Source organism: Ixodes scapularis, unplaced genomic scaffold (assembly GCF_016920785.2).
Source record: "Ixodes scapularis isolate PalLabHiFi unplaced genomic scaffold, ASM1692078v2 PGA_scaffold4__175_contigs__length_147842914, whole genome shotgun sequence".
NCBI lineage: Eukaryota > Metazoa > Arthropoda > Arachnida > Ixodida > Ixodidae > Ixodes > Ixodes scapularis.
The window spans coordinates 144,902,418-144,925,154 of record NW_024609879.1 but is presented as its reverse complement, the minus strand read 5'-3'; the positions used below and the strand labels follow the sequence as shown (position 1 = coordinate 144,925,154).

The following is a 22,737-nucleotide window of genomic DNA, read 5'->3' as shown; positions in this document are numbered from 1 at the left end:
CCGCGAGCGCCGCCAGGGACGCCGGAGTATAAAGAAGCCGAATTTTTAATGCGCTCGGCGTGACTAACGTGACGTAGCCGACTTCGGCCAGCGTTCGCTTGCGCGCGCGTTACGTCGGAGTATAACAGAGCCTTTATACTCCGACGTAACGCGTGCGCGCGTGCGAGCGCGTCACAGCGACGTCGCGTCAGCGAAAACCCGACGCTCTATACTCCGGCGTCGTGGCGTAACCTGACTGCCTCGACGCCAAATTGGAGCATCCCGTATTCCGCGCCGGCCGCGCCAGCGACGCCGGACCAGGATGCATCACGCGCTGGCTCCCAGTAGCCCTCGCGGCGAATACGAGCAATAGCAGACGGCGGGAGCACCACTCCGTGCGGCGTCATGTTTGAAGAATCGGACTCGGTCGTCGAGAAGCTCATCGAAGGAATTCGTCCTCACCCGTGTGTCTACGACACGAGGAAGCTTGAGTACCGTAGACCGTGCGCTTGTCAAAGATGTACCGTATGCACATTGACCGCCTACGCTTGCGGCGCAGGCGGTGCACCGACAGTGCAAGCGCGAGTTTTCGTCGTGCAAGGTACGTCCACGCCATCGCTCGAACTTGGCGCTCAAGAAGCGCAAGAATTTTCGTCTGCTCTTCGAAACGAAAAGGAACAGGAAGTGGCGCACTCTCGCAAGAAACGTGCCCTCGTAGTCAGATTTTGCGCATGCGCCGCGCCGGCTACCCACCGACACCCGCCGCGGGAGCCGCCAGAGCCGCCGGAGTACAAAGGAGGCCGAATTTTTGACGCGCGCAGCGTGACTGTCGTGACGTAGCCGACCTCGGCCAGCGTTCGCTTGGGCGCGCGTTACGTCGGAGTATAACAGAGCCTTTATGTTCCCGCCACTCGAGATCTCCCGCGCGCCGCCTCGTCTCACCCGCCTTTGTTTTCTTATATTCTCTTCTTTCTTGTCTTTCTTTATTTCCAGAACGAACATGACACCCATTTAACTTTCATGTTTAGAAGTTACGTGTCTGCTTGAAGTAGGTAGTGACAAAGCAAAAAACAAACAAAACAGAAAACAAGAACATTTAAAACTTACTTTATCTTGAGCGCATTTTCTGGGATGTTTCGAAGCTTCAAAGAACGATCTCATCCACGATAGTCTTTCTGTTAATTTGAAGCAAAGTATCTCTGAAAGGATGATCGTTCTCGGTATAAATACCATAAAAAAAATAACACGGTCAATTTACATTCACCGTTTTCTGACTCGAAGAGCTATTTCTGACAATACAAGCAAATGGCTTATAAGGTATAAGGCAGAATTGAAATACTTCATTTTTCTCAGTTACGGTTGATTTCATGACGCAAAATGAATGCGCGGATTGCGGGTCGGTTGCGGTTCCGAAATTTGTCGGTGTGGTTCGAATGTGAGTGCAGGATGCGGATGGGAAGAGCATACAATAGTTTAAGAACATTGCGGATGCAGTTTGGATGCTTACAAAGTTATGCGGACGCGATCGGATGCGGATCACCAAATTGTTATCCGCGCCGGGCTCGAACTGCGGGATTTTAAATGAAGGGTGTGGGTATTGTGCTGGAAAAAAAAAGGTTTACTTTGTAGTCTGCGTACTTTATAGCCGAGTGGGACAATCAGGCCCAAATAACATGACGTTGTTTTCTTCTTTTTTTTAGGTCTGCATTAACGGCCGCTGCAGGACCAAGAAGAAAAAATATCTTTTCTAAGTCACAGAAATATAATCGAAATATTTTTCACACAAATGATGTTTCTGTACTAGTCCCAGAAATAGGGGGTGCAGTACTTACACTCCTTGCCCCGTGTGTAACACCTGAAAACTACATTTCGACGTTCAGTCCGCTGACGTCGAACGTACAATACCATCTTTAGTTAGTGGCTTGTAGCTGTGTGATATAGCTTAGAAAATAGCTAGTTTACGCATTAAAGAAAAACAAAACAAAAACATGGAGGTTTTGCAGCAGGGCCAACAAAACATTCAGTTTTCCTGTAGCCTTTAATGTGTGCATCATCTATTTTAATAAGTTTTATTACTCGATTATCAAGCCGCTCCTCAATTTGGTATAGACGGTTCGACGCCATTAGACTGGTCATCCAATTGTATTTTTTCGGGTGTCACTTTAAGCCACTTTAAGCGATGGTGGTACCGCGGTGTGAGAATCGCACTCCCTAGCTCCTGGATGATTGGCCTCATAATAAAATGGCTTGCCTACACTTTCCTGACGTGAAAAAAAAAAAAAAAAAAAAAAAAAAAAACATAAAGTAAGGCTTTGATACTGCGCGTATACAGCACAACTAGAATTACTTACGCGTCGCGCGCAGACAGTATACCGCTGTTTTACGACGATCATCCAGATGACCGCAATTTTGATAGGCACCAGTGCACCTCTTATGGGTTGTGAAAGTTGCGAATATCTACGGGGGCCGCAGCGACCCACATATACCTACCTCCCACTAAGAAAGTAAAAACATGATTCCGGCACATACTAAACACTTCCATATCCACAATGAATATACTCTGAGGTTGGATATGCCTCCAGACATCAATGTAACATATTGATACCCGGAACTTAATTAACAACTCTTTAACTCGGACACCTCACTACACCTAAAGAAAACGCCTACCCGGCATCACTTTATTAATATACCAATATATAGCTCACACCATAGAGAGGCAACAGGATGTCCATAGACTCACCGGGACCATAGAACGGAAATAGGAAGGAATGAAAAACTTTTTGTTTCGCGAAGATCTCTATGGCGTTGTTGTGTCCATTCTGTGGCAAACCAGTGGTACATAGACGGTCTAAGAACTGTCTACAGGAATCCATAGGATGGACAAAGGGGTAATAGAACGGCAAACAAAGTATGGACATAGGACGTCCATACATATTTTTGTAGCGGGGCGCTGCTGACATGCGCTGGCTTCGGAGCCAACCATGACGGTGGTAGCTGTGCGTCCACTGCGAAGCTCTAGAGAAGAATTTAGGATAAGAAGGAGCGCAGAAATAGGGAAACTTATACTGACCTCCACCACTTGGGAGAAAGTTTAATGCCGTTTCACTGTGCACGACGTACGACTGTTTTGAGTGTGTTGCGGAGGTTGTTTATTCGACCTCCCTACCTCGGGCGTTGTCTCGTCGTCTTTTTCTGCTTCTCGTTTTTTTCTTCCTAAAAATATTAATTTCTGCATCAAAGATATAAAATTCAGTAATGCAGCCCGAAATAAGCCACCCAAGTGATTTACAATTGACTCTAAATGATTTATTTTTCTGATGTACCATATCACATCTCTCGATATTGTTGGAGGGGAAGAGTGAACAAAGAGGGGGAATACAGGGCATATAGACGCGATTATTTTGACCCATTTAAATTCTAAATTAACTTTAATCTTAACCAAAACTAGCTTTTAAATGTCCTAGTGAACTACCCTAAGCGTTTTGAGCGAGAACGAGAAATGTCGTTAGAAATAAGATTGTTTAAGGTGCGAATCATCAAGTGCGGAAATGTGTCATTTGACCTCAGCATCTGCACCACCTTGTGAATAGACCAGAGCGTGAGCACAAAAACATGTCGGAGATATGACGCTCAACGCTCCTTCGAGGTACTCGTACAACAATGCGCACTTGCTGATGGCAAACCCGTTGATGACGGAAGAATAATGGTAACCTTTTCACGTAAAATGTCACGGAAAAGGGGGCTTTGAAGCTTCACACAATAAGCACACACAGAAGTTCGTCTCATAACGAATCACGACCACAAACGATGTGTACCCGTTTGTGCGTTTTTGTTTTTGCGTCTTTCGGTCATGTTCTTCATTGCAAGCAACGTGAGTATAACACGTAAACTACAGAATATTTAAATGCCTAGTTTTGTAGTTTGTTCAGCCTTTTTATGCTGGGCGTATCTTCGGACGCGATTACCGGTTGCTAGGGCTGGGCAATTGATCGATTAACCTTCCGATTAATCGATTAAGGCTTTAATCGCGATCAAATTTTTTAACCGGTTAATCGTTTTTTTTTTAGTCGGTACTCACAAAGAAGTCAACTGGACGCATGCATTGCTCTATCCTGGACGACTTGCCCGAACTAGGGCTGACTCATGCCCCACTCGCCCCCCCCCCCCCCTCTCTCTCCCTAACGAAAATGCTGCGTGGTGTGTATCCGGGCGTTCTGTCCCGAGCGGTTTTCCGTTCCCAACCAGGCGCTATGAGCAAGGTTCGATTCTCGCGCTCGCTAAGCGTCACGTGTTCGAGGATATACATTACAGTTTTGCCGAGGCCAGACGAACAAGCCGGGCCGCAATTGATCCCCGCGCGACCGAAAAACTTCACGTGTTGAGGATCTATTACACATCCTGCCCCGGCAAGACAGACAAGCAGAAAAACAAGCTGGGAAGCTAACAACGCCATGGTTAGTTGTTCCAGTATTCGGCCCGTAAAAATAGACTAGTATGAAAGGCTATCTCGCTGGAAAGTTTGGGTTTAAAGTAAACTCCAGCGGTGAAGTTTTTAACTCGAAGGAAGTCCACTGCATCATCTGCAAGGAGCCGTTTTCGTACAGTGGAGGCGTAAGTTCGCTTCAGCATCTCCTACGAGCGAAGCACCCCAGTACGCCGCTGCAGCGAGGACCATCCGCCAAAACGCAGACAACAACCAACGCCTTCTCATCGATGCCCATTTCTTTGAAAAAAGAAGAAAGCATCGCTCAAGCCCTGGCTTCTTGTCTTCGTGTCGGAGAATGTAGACAAACTTCTTTCTCTTCGGAGCTGGAGCAAAAATATGTCTTTGAATCGTTAAACTATATGTATCCTCAATTCTAAATGTCCTTTGCGCAGTGTAACAGGGAGTAGGATAAGTCTTCAAAGGCAAGACGAGTTGTTGCCATTCTATTTTATATATTATTTATAAAAAATCGACGCAACCGATTAATCGATTCATTAATCGATTAAAGGGTAGCGATTAATCGGGTTAAAACTTTTAATCGACGCCTAGCCCTCGTTGCTACGCATATGTCTCGAAACTCGCTCGTGCCGCAAGGTGATATTGCCGCCCAAGAAACGCTCGGTCACGGACTTCTAGAGGATTCGCGTTCATTCTCGCACCATACGTATAACTTTCCTCCTGCTTTCTTGCTCTCGAAAGTGCCAGTTCATCCTTGCCCCGAGCGCTCCAACTTTCTTTGCCGAACTTTCGAGATACTGACGCACGGTAGCTAAGCAGCTGCCCGCGACCTTGTCGAGTCAGCCTCGCTAGCGCTCTGTAGTGCCGCCGAATCGCCGCCCGCTTTTCTGCTGCCCTGAGTCTCTTTCGTTAGTTGTTTTTGTTTGGCAAAAGTTCGCCAATTAAACCTTTAGTCCTTCAGTTCACTGTTCGGCTTCTCGTCACCTTCATTCGTGACAATATTGAATATAAGAGAATTACTTCAACAAAGGCCCTGTGTCAATAAAGTATTGGGATATAAAGTGGCATGTGACCGACAAGATATGGTCATGTTCTAAAACCTGCATCCGTTTTTTATAGTTGAATACTGATACTAGAGGATACGTATTCAAGTTTTTTCTAGTCACGCATTGACACCGTTGCCAGAAACATTCTCCGCTAGATTTGTGTTCGGAGTAGACCACCCACCTGGAAATTGGACAGTGTTAGAAGTCAAAAATCCCAAGAATACCGCATTTCTTTTGGAAATATTATCACGATATTTGATAGTACGTACGTTACCATTACGTTTTTAAAGTGGTACAATGAGGTTCTGTGCTTTTTTTCAGTAACAACCTTTTTCAAAAGAGTGGTAAAAATAAACTTAAATGGAAACTTTTATTTATTCGGAACCTATGGGACACGGCATGAAACTAATTTTCTCTCATTATTAGAATGTCATTGATGTCAGCAGTAAAAATGAAAGCCGTTTACAACTCCCTGTAACGTTGAATTGGAGCGCAGCTCTTGAGGAGGAGGAGGGAAGGGTACTGAGGGTCACGTGTTCTCGGGGGGTCACGTGACCTCGGGGGGGGGGGGGGGGGGGTGACCCGGGAGAGGGGTCACGTGACCCCTCCCCCCCGAGAAATTTTCCCGCTAGATTTAGCGGGGAAATTTTTCCGTTAGTTTTAGCGAGCAATTTGTCCGCTAAATCTAGCGGGGAAATTTTTCCGCTAGATTTAGCGGGGAAACTTTTCCGCCAGATTTAGTGGGGAAATTTTCTCGCTAGACTTAGCGAGGAAATTTTTCCGCCAGATTTAGTGGGGAAATGTTTCCGCTAAATTTAGCAGGGAAATTTTTCCGCTAAATTTAGCGGGGAAATTTTTCCGCTAGACTTAGCGGGGATATTTTTCCGCTAGATTTAGCGGGGAAATGTTTCCACTAAATTTAGCGGGGAACTTTACCCATAATGCACCGCGCGGTTACGCCGACGCCGCTCAAGCCGGAAACGGGCGTCTAAGAGCTGCGCTCTAAAACAATTATGTATGTTAAAATAACTCATAGACGATATGCTGGCAAATTGCTGGGCAGTTGTGTAGCATACCTGGAACGTTCTAGCCTCACAAACGCCCAGCGATACCCTCACGGTGCTCTTCATCAGATAGTTTAGCGCGTGCCATGTGTACACTTGATGCTTGTTCTTTGAGTACTTTTGCGTATGTGTGACAAAATTAGCTTTTCGAATTTGTCTTCGGGAGCAGCTGAACCTCGTGGATGCACCGATATGCCATTGGTGATCAGCTTTCGACACTTTACACTGGAGCGGGGGGTTCCACAAAGTTCCATCCTTGCCGCACTGCTTTTCAATCTAGCACTCCTCCTATTGGCTTGGAAACTATCGGCTATCTCACACGTCCACTTCTGAAATACGAGGATAATGCAACCGCGTGGGCCACTCACTCCTTCCTGGAACGTCAAACACGGGGTCTGCAAGCTGGCTCGGATAATATCCCAACCTGGTGCAATTCGGTGTCCGCTTTACTCTCCTACCCGTAAGGACTGCCTCCATTGCTAACAGTTGAGGCCTCCGCAAGCTCCGCCACAATCCACTAAGACTGACCACCGCCGATCGAGTCCTGCCGGAAGGGTGTCTCCATTCCGCGTGCTCTGGATGGGACTTACTACCTTTGGCTCAGCGTCACACTCGCTTCGCGACGCCGGCAAGTTAGCTTCCAGCATGCTGCTCCTGTTTCGTCGCATCTTTCAAACGGTTTGGGGGGCTCTTCTGCAAGATTGCCGGCATGTTGGTTAGCTCGATACTCCATCTTCGCCCTATTTACCAGCCCGAGTTCCAGCGCCCTACCTTGGCTGAATGGCCGCGATTGGAAACTATTCGTCGGTAGGCCAAGTGGGTCACTACGGGCCTCTCCCGGCTCATACCGATTCCTACACTACAAGCTGAGGCGCAGTGGAACATATTAGACGAATTGATTCATCAAGGACGTCAAGCCCGTGCCTCGAAGACTGACGCAGTTCTAGCGGCGGCTGCCTTGTCACGTTACATGAATTCGTCCTGCCATTCGTGGATTCCCTCGATGCACCGTTACCCCCTGGGCGCCATTCTCAAGTGACTGACAACAAACGTATGGTCAGGCTTATCGAAGTTCTCTTCCTATGGCGTTAACTATGTTTAGTCCTTCCTCGTGAATGCCCGAAGCCGATGAACAGGTAGCCTATGAATCGAGGCTCCATACAAGCCCTGTTTGCCCCTCTATCTCGACTGCAATCAAACGTGTTCGTACCTCCCGGACACCCCACCGCCCACGGTGCTGGCAGAGTTGATGGCTTTCCGGGACGTTCTGTCCGCTTTTTCGTCCCTTATTGCTAATCTTTGTCCCCATCGTGTCCTTTTTTCCATCGACTCGATACAGGCTGTTCACGACCTATGACGTGTTGATCGCTCCTTATTTATGGCGACAGACTTTCACTGCCCTGTCCGAGTATTCTGGACTCACCGTTCTAACGTTCCCGCTCCATGCCGCTATCTCTTCTATAGTTGACGGCCACTGATAGTCTCTCCATTCAAAGGGAGACTCTCCGGCGCGCAACACGAACTTCAGTTGCTGCGTGAGCTCTCAACTTCCCTGGCGGTCTCGCTTGCCTAGAATAGGTTTTGCTCCTAAGAGTTCGTGGGAAAACAGCGATCACACCGACTGTCCGAAACGCAAGAAGGCATGTGCTTGGCTAATTGGTGGTGCGTACGTGTTTAGTGGGAACAGCGGTAAAAGACGTGGGACGAGGACGCGGAAATACACAGACAGAACACTGACATACGACGGAAAGTTTATTTCTGAGCAAAAAACAAAAGCAAACACGGAAAAGGGGAAGGGAAGAGAACAATTAAAGCAAACCGATAATATCCCGCGTTAGATACACCTACATAGAGTCACACGAGCATGCCAGACTTTTTAATGAAATGTACCTCGTCACCTACAAGGTGAACAGAATGAGCGCTCACACACGAGTCCGCTTCATGAGTCGTCATAAAACACGCCTCGTCTATTTCTCTCTCGCAGCCTTGTTTGTGTGTTGAGACAAAATCTGGATCTTATGAAATGACGGCGAGCAGCAACACCTATACAATGGAGCGCTAGGTCAACACCTCCTGGACAAGTAAGCCAAAGTGCTGAATTTTCCTGCGTAACTAAAGAGGGTCAGCGTAGCCCACAGAATGAGCACTGCTACGGCGACATCGTAGTACTGGGACTCGAGCTTTCACTAATCGGACACGCGTTGCGTCCCAACGCTGACACAGCGCTCGTGTCCAATGTGCGGCCTACGATGGCCTCCTTTAGTAACGCAAGAAACTTCAGCACTTAGGATTCCTTATCTAGGAGGTGTTGGCTAGGTTCCCCGAGGGCGAAATACGCAGTGAAGGACAATGATCTCTTGCCCCTATATTTACACACCTGCCCGTCTGACCACTGTACACCCTGGTACAAAACCCTGCATGCACATGCAACGTATAGGTTGCGATGTTTGATGTCGCACCAAACGGCAGGGCATCCCGCTCTACTCAGAGAGGCACAAAGCAGGGCAGCTTAAACGGCACCGAGAAGACGACGGACACATCAAACCTATCGGAAAGGTGCTTGATTCGGTGTCACTTGAACATCGTACGTGAACCGTTGGCCGAAGGTGCAGCTCGTAGTCACGCTGGTGCTGGCCAAAGGTCCCTCCCCTGCCGGCTGCCGGAACACCGTCACCAGCTCGAGGGTGGCGTACATGCGGTACATGGGCGCCAGGACGGTGGCCGACGACGGACAGGCCTTCAGCTACACGTCGCTGAATTTGTTCTTGTCGTTGTCTCGTAGCTTAGGAGGCATAAGGAAGGAAACAAAAACCCAATGCAAAAAATAAAACTGAAATCAAAATAATTAAAGCCGTTTACAATACTCTGTAATGCCGAATTAGAGCGCAGCTCTTAAGGAGTAAAAGGGAAGGGTACGGAGTGGGGAACTTGACGCGAAATTGTGGTATAATTTCCTGGTAAATTACCCCGCTAAATTTGGCGGGAAAATTTCTTCGCAAAATCTAGCGGAAAAATTTGCGGACAACTTTCCCCACTAAATTTACCGTAAAAAATGCTTCGCTAAATTTTGCGGAAATATATCCCCGCTAAATTTAGCGAAAAAAATTTATCTCCGCTAATTTTAGCGGGAGAATTTTCTGCTCAATCTAGCGCTAAAATTTACGGCCAAATTTTGGCACCGTGTGACGTCACGAGGGTGATGTCACACGTGACGTCACACGTGACCCTCGGGATGTCACCCATGACCCTCCTGACCGTCGTGACGTAACTCGTGGCCCTCGTGACATCCCACGTGACATCACGTGTGACGTAACTATCGAAACGTCTCATAATGCGAGGCGCGGTTACGCCGACGGCGACGGTGACGTCAGGAGCGCGGCGATGCAAAGCGGTCGGCGCTCCGGTGTTTTCTGTGGGACGTCACTTCTGGGACATCGTTTTCGTGACATCGATCTCCCAACTTTGAATCCCCTACAAAGCGCGGATAAAGACGTCGTTGTACGTCAGAAACACAGAGCGTGACGAGTCCCGTGCATCATATATTCATTCTGCGACCAGTGTTAGACTGGCATTAGCCCATGAATTCGCCGAAAAACAAATAACAAAAACACAGAGCGCAATCACGTTATGCGACGCCCCGCGCTGCATGAATTGTGAAAGAGTGCAGTTTATTCTGCTGATCGCTTCCTTCTTAATTTCAGTACATCCACCCGAACCAACCCTCGTGTATCCTGTGTTTCTCGAAGGCCGACGATTGTCCGGAAGTCGCATCCTTAAGATCAACGAGGACATTACGCTGAACTTGAAGAAAAGTTCTGCCCTAGTCGACGAGTTCCTAGTGAGGAGCTACGTTGACGGCATTCGCAAGCACACATGTGTAAGTATTGTCCATAGTCACTGAATGCTAAAGAAAAAATAAATTGACTCGCGTATGTTTATACAGCCTGAAGATGGTCTGCGTCAACGGGCGACGAGTCTCACAGCTGTAGATGAGAAATTTTGCCAGTGCAGTACAACCGGCAGCCTGGGGTCTTTAACGTGCACCACGCAGTAGTGGTACACGACCGCACGCCGTCCAGATCGAAAGGGGCAGGCGTGGGGATTGAACCCAGGATCCCTGGGTTCTGCAACGCGAGCTTTCGCTGCCCGTGCTCCGAGCTGGTGTGCGCTAGCCCACACTGCCACCGCTAGCCGACTCGGCCACCGTAATTCATGAACAAGGAAAACCTGCAATACATACCCTAACTTTGCGGCTAAAAATGTGCTACAAATATATGCGAGAGACGACATAGATAAACCATTTCTTACTTACTTCGGCGCTTTTGCACGGAAAGATCCAGTTTCTCCCTTCCAGTGCAGATTGGTGGTGCGGTAGTGCTCTAACGGAATTTCAAGACACCGCCCCGGGGTAACAGAGCATAATACATCATCAAACACTGTAGGCGCGCAAAGCGAATCGTGGTATTAAAAACCCTCACACTAGTGCAAGTTCACCGCGCTACAAGTTAAGTCACAATTTCTTAGTTTCCTTAACCGCTTTTCCTTCCCTTTCTTCGTAAAAACACACACACAAAATATAAATATATGGCTGCTTAGTTTGCGTATGACAAAATACGCACTTCGCTAGCCTGTAACTAAACCCATGTGGCTGTTACTAATATTGCTTAATCAAAAAGGTCCAAGAAAAATGCAAAACACTGTCGGCGAAACGCGATATCCCCGTCGTACGGACCAAAAAAGACGCTCTCATGGACTCGCTCGTCGACAAGAAGGCTAGTGGCAGAATTTTTTAAGCCATGGGTACACCATCCCAGAAAAAAAAAACACATTGATGTGCTTGAGAATAGCGAAAAAATATTGTGGGATAAAGAATGTAAAGCTCTCTCAAGCTCCACTCGCAGTAGAGCACCTCCACGGTTCATAATGTCCCTGCATTCTGAAATGCTGCGCGCGACGTGAATGTTAGTAACAATACGTCTACCTTTAATGTTTGGTGTAAGCCGACGATAGTGTGTATTACACTTTCCAGTCTTTCAGCCAAAACCTTCGTCAAACTTTTTTGTAATCGGTGTTCGTCAAAGTCATGGGTCGATGAGAACCAGACGACGTAGCTTCTCGCAATTATCACTACTCAAAATAAAAATTAAGTTCGCACTCATAAAAGATGGAGACAAAGCTTTGAAATCATACGCCTCGTTAAATACGCCATCAGACAAGGGTGCGATATGGTCTTTGAAAGCCTCGTAAGATTCCCCCTCCTAAGCCGTCTGAACCGGGTGATTTGCCGATTTTCAAGTTATCATTTCCTCTCCTACTTCGCACAGCATTATCGGTTGCTCTAGTTTTTCCTTTATATAATTTTCTAGTCTTGGAATTAACGGCAAATAAAGTTTCTGAAATTATTTATTTTTTGGCCCCACATAAAGCCTGTTGCACATTCAGTGACTGTTGCGAAAAAATCGGTACGACAGCCGACGCAGCGAGTGCGATCGCAATGTTTAGTTTCACATGCTCCAACAACCGCGCGATTTCTGTGGGCGCGGACGTCTCTTCGGACACGGACGCGACGCCTTTGACTTTGCCTAAAATACAACAAAAACGTCTTAATGAACTCAAAGGTTTTACGAATACAATATGTAACTAGAAATTTTTAATAATTAAGCAATAAACCGAACGTTTTAAGGTGTCTAAATTTATTTTCGAATACGCAACTATCGCGGATGAAAGCTGGCAAATGAACGGCTGGTTGACGGTGAAGTGATCGCCCTCACTCTGCGACAAAATACCAACTTCGTGGAAACCAGTCGCAGAGCCTCTGCAACAGTGGGACTGCGATTTTGATCGCAGATTTACTGGAAATCGCACCGATTTTGAACGAGACTCGCAGCATCGGAAACAGCCTTAACTCAAAAAAACGTTTTGCAGTAGTCTACGAAGGCGCGTTTAATTCATGTTTTGTCGCTAGTAAGAGTTTCGCAGCACAAGCTCTCGCTGATCTCATACGTACTGGTATGGTGCCTGGAGCGCGTCTTCGACTGGTGTGTTTAGCGTCCTATCCCGCCCATACATCAAAAGCGGTCCCGATGTGGCAACAAATGACGCGAGTGTCATGCTGTTGCCTGTCGCGATCCTGGCGGTTGGCCGTAGAAATGCTGGCAAAAAGCACGAGCGAACGCGAGTGTCGCTGTCGTCACGGCGTCCCGTTAGGCGTCCCAACTTCCGGCTGCACTAGCTTCCGTGAACTGTCACAGTGGAAAGCGACCTGCAGCAGAACAGGCATCTGCCACATACACCACAGCTGTTGGGACGCCGCCAGGGTCGCGACCGGCGACAGCATGACACTTGTATGACGTTATCAGGCGGAAATCGAGGGACCACTTTTTTGGCCGCGGTAAACACACCAGTCGGAGACGCGTTCCAGGCACCATAGTACTGGGGTTCTCAACTCGACAACCGCAAAGTTGGAGGCAATAGTTTGCGGGGCGCGCCGATTGGACGTCGGCGAAAAAAGCGCGAAGTCATCGTCGTGGTGGGCCAATCGGTGCGCTCCGTCAGCTTTGGCCCCAACCAGTGGCGTACGAACTTGTTTTTGAATGGGGGGCAAACCCCCTCACCCGGGTCAGGGGGTGGTGCCCTTGGTATCCCTTGGGCGCCGCCGGCCAGTGTTTGCCCTGCCCAGTGGGGGCTGTTTCAGGGGGGAGGGGGGCAAAGCACATGCCTTGACCCCCCACTCTGACAACTGGGGGGCAAAGAAAAAATGTCCAACTTTTTTTCTTTTTTTTTTTGGGGGGGGGGGGGGGGGGGACAACCTGTATGGCACAATTCTCATTAACAATCCGTTTATTATTTAGCTGGATGGGTCTTATCTAGAAGAGGACCTGTTCCACGATAAAGATGCAATGGCGTCCGTCACCGTATCAAATGAAGAAGGGATACAAGTGGTAAGTAGATTTTTCCTGATTAGTCAAAGTAAATTCATAGCGCACTTCGTTTGCTACAGATAGCTTTTGCTAAATAGTACCTAATTAATTACAGCAAGACAATTAAGATGAACGAATACATATTGTAGAATATCTCTAATCTAAAGCATGGTTGCAGATTAAAAATACTCTAAAGGATTTATATACTCAAACGTTTTAAAGGACATCCCTACACCCATTGTAAGTGTTTAGAGTATAAAGTAGTCGTATTACTCTGCTACGCGTTGTCCCGTCAAGATATGCCTGACCGTAATTTTTGGGGGAGAGCCTGTTAAGCATAAGATAGTGCTAAAATTTGCTCTCATTACTACATGAAACACTTATAAAATCACATCCTCAAAATATGCTGAGTATATTTTTAAAGTAGGAATTGCATACCCTATTGGAAAAACGTACAAGAAACAAACCTGCTGCTTGTACAGTCCTGGTATGACACCACCATAATTTATTGTTATTATACATGCAGCTAGTTTGGTTTTGCGTTCTCCATAACTGGAGATACCGGCACCGCTATGGCTCCGGGTCTGTCTATACTGGCAGCCGGTTTGCTCGCCGATATGACTCGGTATGGCTGGTATGATTTTGCGTCCGATGACGTAGGCGACCGCCATCTTTCCAACGAAACGCCTATACCACAAGACCACCGGTATAACTAAACCATACATGCAGAAAGACGACCGCCATCTTCCAACAAAAACGTCCATCGTTTACCACCGGTATCGTTACATACATCATACATGTCGAAAAATACCATAAGCCGCGTTTACATGAATGCGACTTAGTCGCATTGAATTCAGTTGCCGCATTCAATATGCGGTCATGTAAACGGCATAATGCGCAAAGCGCATCGCATTAAAGTCGCTAGACAGAGGTGGATCGAGATGGCGAGTGCGCATTCATTCAGCCCATGTAAACGAAGATCGCATCGCATTTTGGAACGGGGAGGATTATCGGAAGGCGCTCGCTGCGGGAGCGAGTGAACAGCTGAGAACATGGTGGCGGCCAACCTCGTCGGCGGCGCGGAGAGCGGTCCCGCAATTTTTTTCCCGAGAACAAACGCAAGCTTTTATTGCGATCATAAGTAAGCGGAATTTAGCGGAGCTGCTCGGTGAGGGCGGCCCCGTCCAAACCTTTGCGAAGTACGACTTGCGCGTCCGAAGGGGTCACAAAGGCTTCGGAGCAAGCACGCATGACAACGAGAGCTCCGAGCACTGTAGAGCACTGCATGGTTGCGCAGAACGAGCAGCTCCTACCTCGCTGCCGTTCCTGGCTGCGCAAGAGCCTCTCGGACTCGGGGTCTGGTCGCGATCGGCGAGGTCTGGCGCGGCGAAACGTGGAGGCTTCCTCAAAGCGTGCGCACACACGTCGCCTCTCGTTCAGAGTGGACCGGCGGCCCGGACTGGAGTCCTAAACGCCTTGGTTTTGATGCTTCTTCCGTCTCCCAACTTCTTCCACAGCACCGAAGACAGCGGGCGCGATCTTTACGTTCACTGAATGCGTCGAAATACCTCCACGTGCGATGCACCGGAAAACGTGGTGCGGCTGGTGCCGGAACGGAACTGACGGAACTGCATAACCTCGAGCTTTGAGTCAACGTGCACGGCAACAAACCGATCGTGACACTAAGCCGCGGATACCGCATCGCCGGTCGACAGGGGCAAATGGCCCGTTGCTCGTATCGTGGGCCGTGACTCGTACTCGGCCAACTCGGCGTCTTTTCGTGGCCCCTCGCGTCGTCGCAACCAGCCGCAAACATACCAGCCCGCGACCGTGGCCGATGTCGGAGAAAAGCGAAACCGAAACGTAAAGCTTCCGCCCAGTGGCTTCCGCTGCCGCGCCTTTTCTAACTTCCCGGCCAGTCCCGGTTTACACGCTTCCGGTCGTCGCGGAGATGGCGACGCAGCCAGACGTAGCGGTTTTGGCGCTGGCTCCTGCGTTTTACGGGACAGATGTTTTACGGTCCGTTTCTACTGCGTCTCTGGCTCTCAACTCGACGACGCCTCTCATGGTTCAACCAGGCGTGGTCAGCCGGGGTCAGCACAGCGCGGCCGGCTCAACTCGTCCGATCGCCGGACCGCAGGCGACTTCCGATTTCGGCCGTTAGGCCTAGGATCCGAAGGACTCTGTTTCCGTGAAGCGGTAAGCGAATCTCGCCCCGTTTTCGTTCTACTTTTAAATTACGTTAGGTGCGCTACAGTGTAAGCATGCGTGCCAAGTGTTCGTGACAATTTTGAACTAGAATAATTGTGCTTCATTGCGGTTTGTCATTTACGAAAAAGTAAATCGAGCAATGAACGAGGAGCCATGCTTGAAAACGATGTATGTACGATGTTAACTTCTACCTGGGTGGCTTAAAAAAAAGTCAAGACTGGTTACGGTTGGATGCGAGGCTGGTCCCAATGCAATGGTAACCACTTAGAGCACCTTTCTGAACAGCATGTAAGCAATATAGCGATCAACGAGACGAGCGACGACGAGAAGGTACGAGTGCCGGCGCCGAGCGACGAAGATTTCTCACTCTCGCTGCTTGCGCCGCTCGGTTCCTGGGCTTCTAGAAAACGTCGCTGATCGCCTTGATCGCTCGCACCAATCGCTTTCATAATGTGTGTCTCGTCGCGCAGCTGACTACCGTGTTTATTCAAATATATGTCGACCTTTTCTTTTTTTTTTTCCGGAAATCGTGACTAAAGAATTTCGACCTACATTCGCGACCAAATTTTGCGACCGTACCGGAGGCATGAAGCTATCGAGTCACCGAGCCGGCGTTGCCGTAGAGCTGCGCCGCTTCTTGTTTCCAAAAGCTTTTGTTAAACAACCGAAAACAACAGCGGTGGCTGGTGCCGCTATCGCGCGCACCTCTTGGGGCATTAGATTTCGCCATCGCACCTCTAGCGTTCCCCTTGCTGGGCAATGGGGAAGGAGAGGAACGCGATGCGCCATGCACTTTGTCCTCCATCCTCGCAAACGCGCACAAAAAAAGAAAAAAAAAAGATGTTACTTTTGTTAGTTGCTTGAGGCGGCTCGGCTCGCGTGTTGCTCATGGCGACACGGCGGCTTTGTTTGCGTCTTTGTAGTTTGTCTTTCGTTGCTTCGCACCTTCTTTCGTTTCTTGTCGTCATTTTACAACGGTGTCAGTGAAGTATCGTGGCGGATTTGCGAGGATGTCTACCAAGCTGTGAAGTGATGTAAATAAAGGTTTCTTTCTTTTGCCCAAAATTTCCCCTGTTCTTAAAAATAAAAAAAAGTCGACCTATATTTGAATTGTTTTTTTTATTCTCGGTGGGTCCAACAAATAGAGTTCGACCTATTTTCGAGTAAATACGGTAACTTTAATTTTTATTTTGGGTTACGTCGGACGTAACTCGAATGCTTGACAGTTACGTTGGGCGTAATTTTAATTTTTATTTCGGGTTCCGTCGGACGTAACGTTAGACACTGCGTTACACTTAAGAAAAATAGAGGCTGATGGTTCATCATATAAACCAACCATTTGTGTTTAATTAAAGCGAATCACTGGCCTAAAAAAATACTGCTGTCCTATAGGAATGTAGCGCTTCAGATAAATTCGTTAATTTTTGCTTTTAGTCTCTGCCCCACCAGATACAACATCTGGCCTAAAGCAGTGTTCCGGATCTCCTTCCAAGACCTCAGGCGGGTCGTCATTCAATCCAGGAGGCGGCGGCGTCTCATGGGCGTGTTGCTGGTGCTTCTTACTGGATGGTGCTACCGAGGGAAAAGTGGTCGTGCTTGGGAAAGGCAAGTATGGCCGCCGTAAGTATAGATATTGTTTTTACCTTTGCTCGAACCCACCTTTAAGAAATGCACAGTTCGCATGTGTGCATCTCTCAATGCTTCTACAGTCGGCTGTTAATATTTGGAGTGCTCCAACTCTGTCAGCGCTAGTTTCTCTAGATTATGCAAATGGGATGCAACACTAAACCACATATGCTCTTGCAACAAACAGTGCTCTGCTGAAGCACGCACTGTGGAATCTACTCTGGCTTTATAATGCAGCACAAAATAGTTGACGCCAAGTATAGCTACTTTTGTGACTCCGTTTTACCAAAAGCTCTGCCGAAATAAACTTGCCACCTTATACGTAGTGCAAAAGAACCTCGCGTGCCTAACCTGGAGAAGGGCACTTTTTTCATAGGTAAATTTTTTCTTAAACCAATACCTTCAGCCTCCTTGAAATGTTAACATCATGTGACACTCAGAAGAACAGTAAACCCCTTAATGTTGGCGAACCTTTAATTTTCGCGGCCTTTAATTTTGCGGAATTCAGTGGCTGCGATTATGTCCTCTGTGACCGATTCGAGAAGAAATAGGGGCTACCAAGATAAGGGGGTTTTACTGTCCATCGGAGGAGAGAGGAAGTCACCTTTGTTTGTATGCAAGAGTAAAACCAACAACAACAATCATGGTGCCGACACTTTGTGAGCCTATCTGTGTCTATTGAATGATATCAATTTTGTTTTTGTTCGTTAAAAATTGTTGCCTGTCCACTGTTGGATGTCGTCTTCAACACGAGCAGTGGTTTACCTCTGAAGCAGGCAGCATGGACGCGTGCCGCAGCACAACATAGTTTATTTGCAGGTGGTACCGCAGTTTGAAGGATGGTTCGCACAATATGGGGGAATCGCAATTCAATGTTCTACCTCGGGCGTAGACAAGATTTGCTCATTCTAAATCATTTTGTCTACAAATCGGGAACTTGCAACGAATGCACCCGCATGGTTGGAAGGGCCAGACAAGCCTTGCGAGCGCTTCGTTTTCTAGCCTCTCAGTCCTGAACCTACTCACGCACCACATGTGTAGATGTTCCGGTACGTGGGAGCACTTATTTGGAAAATGGTGAATGGCAACTGTTGTTATCTTTAAGGTGGACTGCATATTTGCAGTACTTTTCCTCACTTAAAAATATGTCTTACTAAAAATATGTAGTATAGCCGATGACAAAAAGAGAATGGCTGGGCGTCCTCCAGCACATGCTTGTGCTTTTCACCCCGCTTTAGACAGATGTGCTCGCTCCAGGCTCATCAGGCGCTGAAACGTCATCGAAGGTAGCAGACGGGCTGGAGGTCGAACAACGGAGACTTCTCCCTGCCTTTCTGATGGTGTCAGTGAGCATGTACTTCTATACTCTAACTTAGCTTAACCTGCACAGAGCTGAGTAGAATAGGCTTGGCAAGTGCCCTTATTGCATATGCATTTGTACAGCTGAGGCACTTTCTAAATCAAGAACATTGTGTACCTTACCTTCAAAAACAAATCAGTTTGGGGGTGCAAAAAGAATTCTAAGGCATATTTTTGTTTGTATTGTCCTATTACGCATCGACTCCTTCAACTTAATGCGGAGTCGACCCAGCCTCTTGAAAAATTTAATGCTTGCCAGGTAATTGTTTTGCATTTAGTTGATATATCAGTATTCAGTTAGGTATCCCAAGTCATTAGTCGTTGAGGTGGAGTCTCTCTGTAAGTCAGTCATGTTTAACAGTCATAGAAATGCTTGTCAAATAATGGCACTGTCGAGGACATGTATTCAGCTCGAACAATCGCTGGGCACAAGCTGGTCGTGTGGTTACAGGCAGCAAACATCCCGGTTGGAACGTCCTATTTCGCAATGTAGCTGCAGACTAGGTGAGGGCCCCACTCATAAACGTCTATACTTTTAGTCTCTTTAAGCTGGACCACTTTTAAAACTACAAGCCTTTGCAGCAAAAACAGCATGACGCATGATTATAAGCTCGACGTACCATGGCGTCCAACTAGAAGGTCACATGGCTTGCTTTGTGCACTGAATTTGCAAGGATGGCTTGAAGCTTCTGTCGTGGTTAACTTTAAGCTGAGATAGTTTAAAATAATGCTCTCAGTTTTTAGTGTTGCCCGGCATGGTTAACAAGTTGGTGATATAGCGCTGCATTGAAAAGTCTGTGCATTCATGACTGTATCACCTTATGAATGCAAGCTACCTATTAAACTCTTCGTTTTTCAGAGAAATGAAATGCACTTTGCTTCCAATTGCACCCGCTTCTGTAACTTCATGGTATGAAGCACCTTATGGCTGCAAGCTCTGACCGATCTTGTTCTGTGGTCTGCGCAGGCCCATATGAGGGAGTCACTCCGAGAGCCTCACCAGAGTTTCCTGCCCGTGGTCGTTCTAAATGTTTTTGTTGTAGGTATGCATCCTTTCTGTCTTTCCCTTAATTGTACTCAAACGTCTTCTTTTCATTGTCGCCGATTTGCCTCAAAATTGGTTAAGCACACAAATGCACGCTGTACAACTGTATTGTACATATTTTTTCCAAGGTAACTTTTCTTTGCCAAAGTTACAGATTTTTTTATGAAGGTTAGTCTTTTTTGTTTTTATTTTCAAATTTATGTGAGTTTCCATGGGCAACACTAAAACGTTATGCCAGAAGCAAGGACAAGTTCACTGCTCTAATTTGTTCTCAACTGATTGCAAGAAATTTCGTTAATGTCGTGAAACCTCCTTCCAGCGCTTGCTTTGCAGCATAAAAAAAAATTATACATAGGACATACTCTGTTTCTTAAACTGCTTGCTCATTCTGCAGGTCTGCCTGCCATAGATGTCGTGCTACTGGAGAGCAGGCGAATTCGATTGCTGGTTTTGCCATTGCTTTTTTTTTTTTTTTTAGACGTTGTCTTGTCTTAGTAGTTCTTGTAAATTTGGAGATTTTCCTAAAAAGCAAGCCGGGAAGAATATTTAGTTTCGTTAGGAAGCTGAAAATAATGATTTAGTACCCCTTTGTCAGTAAAATAGATACTGTGTGCCGCTGTTAGTGTCAAGCCGAGATCCACGCTTTTTTGGCATTTTGCTCAGAGTGGTACCCATTCTTATTCGTTAGCCTCTTGGTGTGCCAACTAAACTCTTTGTATACAGACACCTGCCCTCTGCTGGTACACTCTACCCTCATGTTCAGCGAGTGTATGAACCGGAGTTGTATCCACAGTCGACACTCGCTGAGCACGAGGGTAGGAAAATCTTTCCATTGCAGCAGAGCCATATATGGGGAGAGTCTGGCAGTCTATGATTTCGCTGCCGTAACGTCTCCCTTCCAAGTGAGCTGATCAGCCCGTGGCACAGAGCAAGAGGCGTGAGCGCATGCGCGTGAACTCTAGGCTGCTCCCAGCTGAACGGGGAGGGCCGCCATTTTCATTCATTCGCCCGGCATGGGATCGATATTCAAATTTCGGTTCTTTCCTTTTATTTGGCAGGCTCTGGCAATAAAATGATATAGTGTTATTCCTCGGTGGCTTAAAAACCTAAAGAAAGAAGTTCCTCCATGTTTGAATGCACTTTTATTTAGGCAAAAAAAATAAATAAGCCCGTAGCAGACGACATGTAGCCTCAACAGTGCTCCGTGCAGACAGCTTTGCGTCAAAATGGTGGTCGTCTCCTCTTTCTTTCTCTGCTGCCTTCTCTCTCCCTCCTTCGGCGTTCTCCTCCCTTTCCTCCTCTCCGGCGCCTTCGTTGCCACACCCGCTGGCTAAACTCTCCCACTATACGGCTTTGCATTGCAGTAGTAGTTTTATTTGTAGTCTTTACAGTTGAATGTGAATATTTGACAGAAGTCTCAGGTTGGGGCGAAAGGGGGTTAAATGAATGCATTTGATCATTCACCTAAATTCGGTACCCATCATTTTAACGCCTACGTAGCTTTGTCCTGGGGGGTGACTATGACTAAAATAAGAGGATCTATGTGCTGATCACGAAAGAATATGCTAGCCATTCTAATGTAGCTCTGCCAAGTACTTGATTGTGATTTGTTTTTATTTTCAGCTACTTGGGTGCCTCAAGATCTGGAGATCCTAGTGGCCACAAGCTTGGACTCAATCTTTTTCTGTGGTCTGGGCAGGACCATGGGGGAGGTAATCCCAGCAACAAGAGCATCGCAGTATCTCCCTGGCTGTGACTTTCGGTCTGCGTCACGACACGGGAGTCCTCGTGCCACCAGGTGTTAGGTATGCCACTTGAAATAAGCATTTTTCTTACCTATTAATAGAACAGCAAAAGCACTACTAAGCCTAAAATGCAAAAAAACATATTCAAATCTTGGGTTGGATGAAATTCCAATTACAAAAAGGAGTCTGCAGACATGATTAACATGTGAACTTAAAGCCCGCGGATGTAGGTTCGACGGTGTCACAGAAATAACTTCCCGCAGATCGCCTTGCTCGTGCTATACCCAAACAAATTCTTAAAATAATCATTGTGTTTCGTTGGTGTCATCAATCTTATGTCCCTACCACACTCACCAGTCGGGACATGTGAAATATAAAAAAACAGGAACTTGCACATTGTCAGCTCTGCAAAGATTTATATAGTAAACAGAGCATAGCACGTTCAGCTTAAGAAAAAAATTCAGTGCAGGCCTATATTCATGGTTCACATATGTGTAATTGCTCTTTATAATGAAGTGAAAACTGCTTAAGTTGTGGCCCACTACAGGCTTTCTATAAGTGTTAAAAAGTGCGGTAGAAAATATGATTGCGCTTGGAAGACGGGGACATAGGAAGGACAGACAAACAGAGCGCTAACTTTCAAGTGATTTAATTCAAGAACCTCAGCGTAGAAACGGACTGTGTCACCGCACCACATCTCAACCAATCCGTGGCCCTGCCACGGACAGCAAGTACGCCAACTCCTTATCCGCCAAGTCAATTGACGCCACACTGACACAACTTGTGCCGGAACTATTTATAGTGTCAGCCTCCATAATCTCGCTAACAGTCCTATCTTTGTGCCTCTCAAGAACAATAGACGAAGCAAATAATGGTTTGCACCCGCAGTCATGACAGTGACACGACAGATCATGACTGCGAGTGCAAACCATTATTTGCTCAGTCTACTGTTCTTGCTAGGCACAAAGATATGACTGTTAGAGAGATTATGGAGGCTGATGCTATAAATAGTTCCGGCACGTGTTGTGTCAGTGTGGCGTCAATTGACTTGGCGGATAAGGAGTTGGCGTACTTGCGGTCCGTGGCAGGGCCACGGATTGGTTGAGATGTGGTGCGGTGACGCAGTGTGTTTCTACGCCGAGGTTCTTGAATTAAATCAGTTGAAAGTTAGCACTCTGTGGTGTCTGTCCTTCCTATGTCCCCGTCTTCAAAGCACAATCATGTTTTCTAACGTACCGTACCAACTTGCCCAACAATCAGCACTTGCTAAAAAGTGCTATTGTGTTTTAAGCAGCTCG

At 47.2% G+C, this 22,737-nt stretch overlaps 2 protein-coding genes across 2 annotated transcripts in view; both read left to right on the top strand.

The window, feature by feature from the left end:
- LOC8035794 (venom metalloproteinase antarease-like TtrivMP_A) overlaps positions 1-1,730 on the top strand; it is a 53,520-nt gene extending 51,790 nt beyond the window's left edge. Inside the window, exon 15 of the mRNA XM_042293271.1 lies at positions 1,680-1,730. Within this exon, the coding sequence (XP_042149205.1) occupies positions 1,680-1,730 (51 nt within the window). The remainder of the gene's footprint in view (positions 1-1,679) is intronic.
- Positions 1,731-3,786: 2,056 nt separating this feature from the next.
- The window catches only part of LOC121837881 (venom metalloproteinase antarease-like TtrivMP_A), a 45,858-nt gene continuing 26,907 nt past the window's right edge, over positions 3,787-22,737 (top strand). The window contains exons 1-3 of the mRNA XM_042293739.1: positions 3,787-3,850; positions 10,235-10,410; positions 13,385-13,474. Coding sequence (XP_042149673.1) covers positions 3,787-3,850; positions 10,235-10,410; positions 13,385-13,474 — 330 coding nt within the window. The remainder of the gene's footprint in view (positions 3,851-10,234; positions 10,411-13,384; positions 13,475-22,737) is intronic.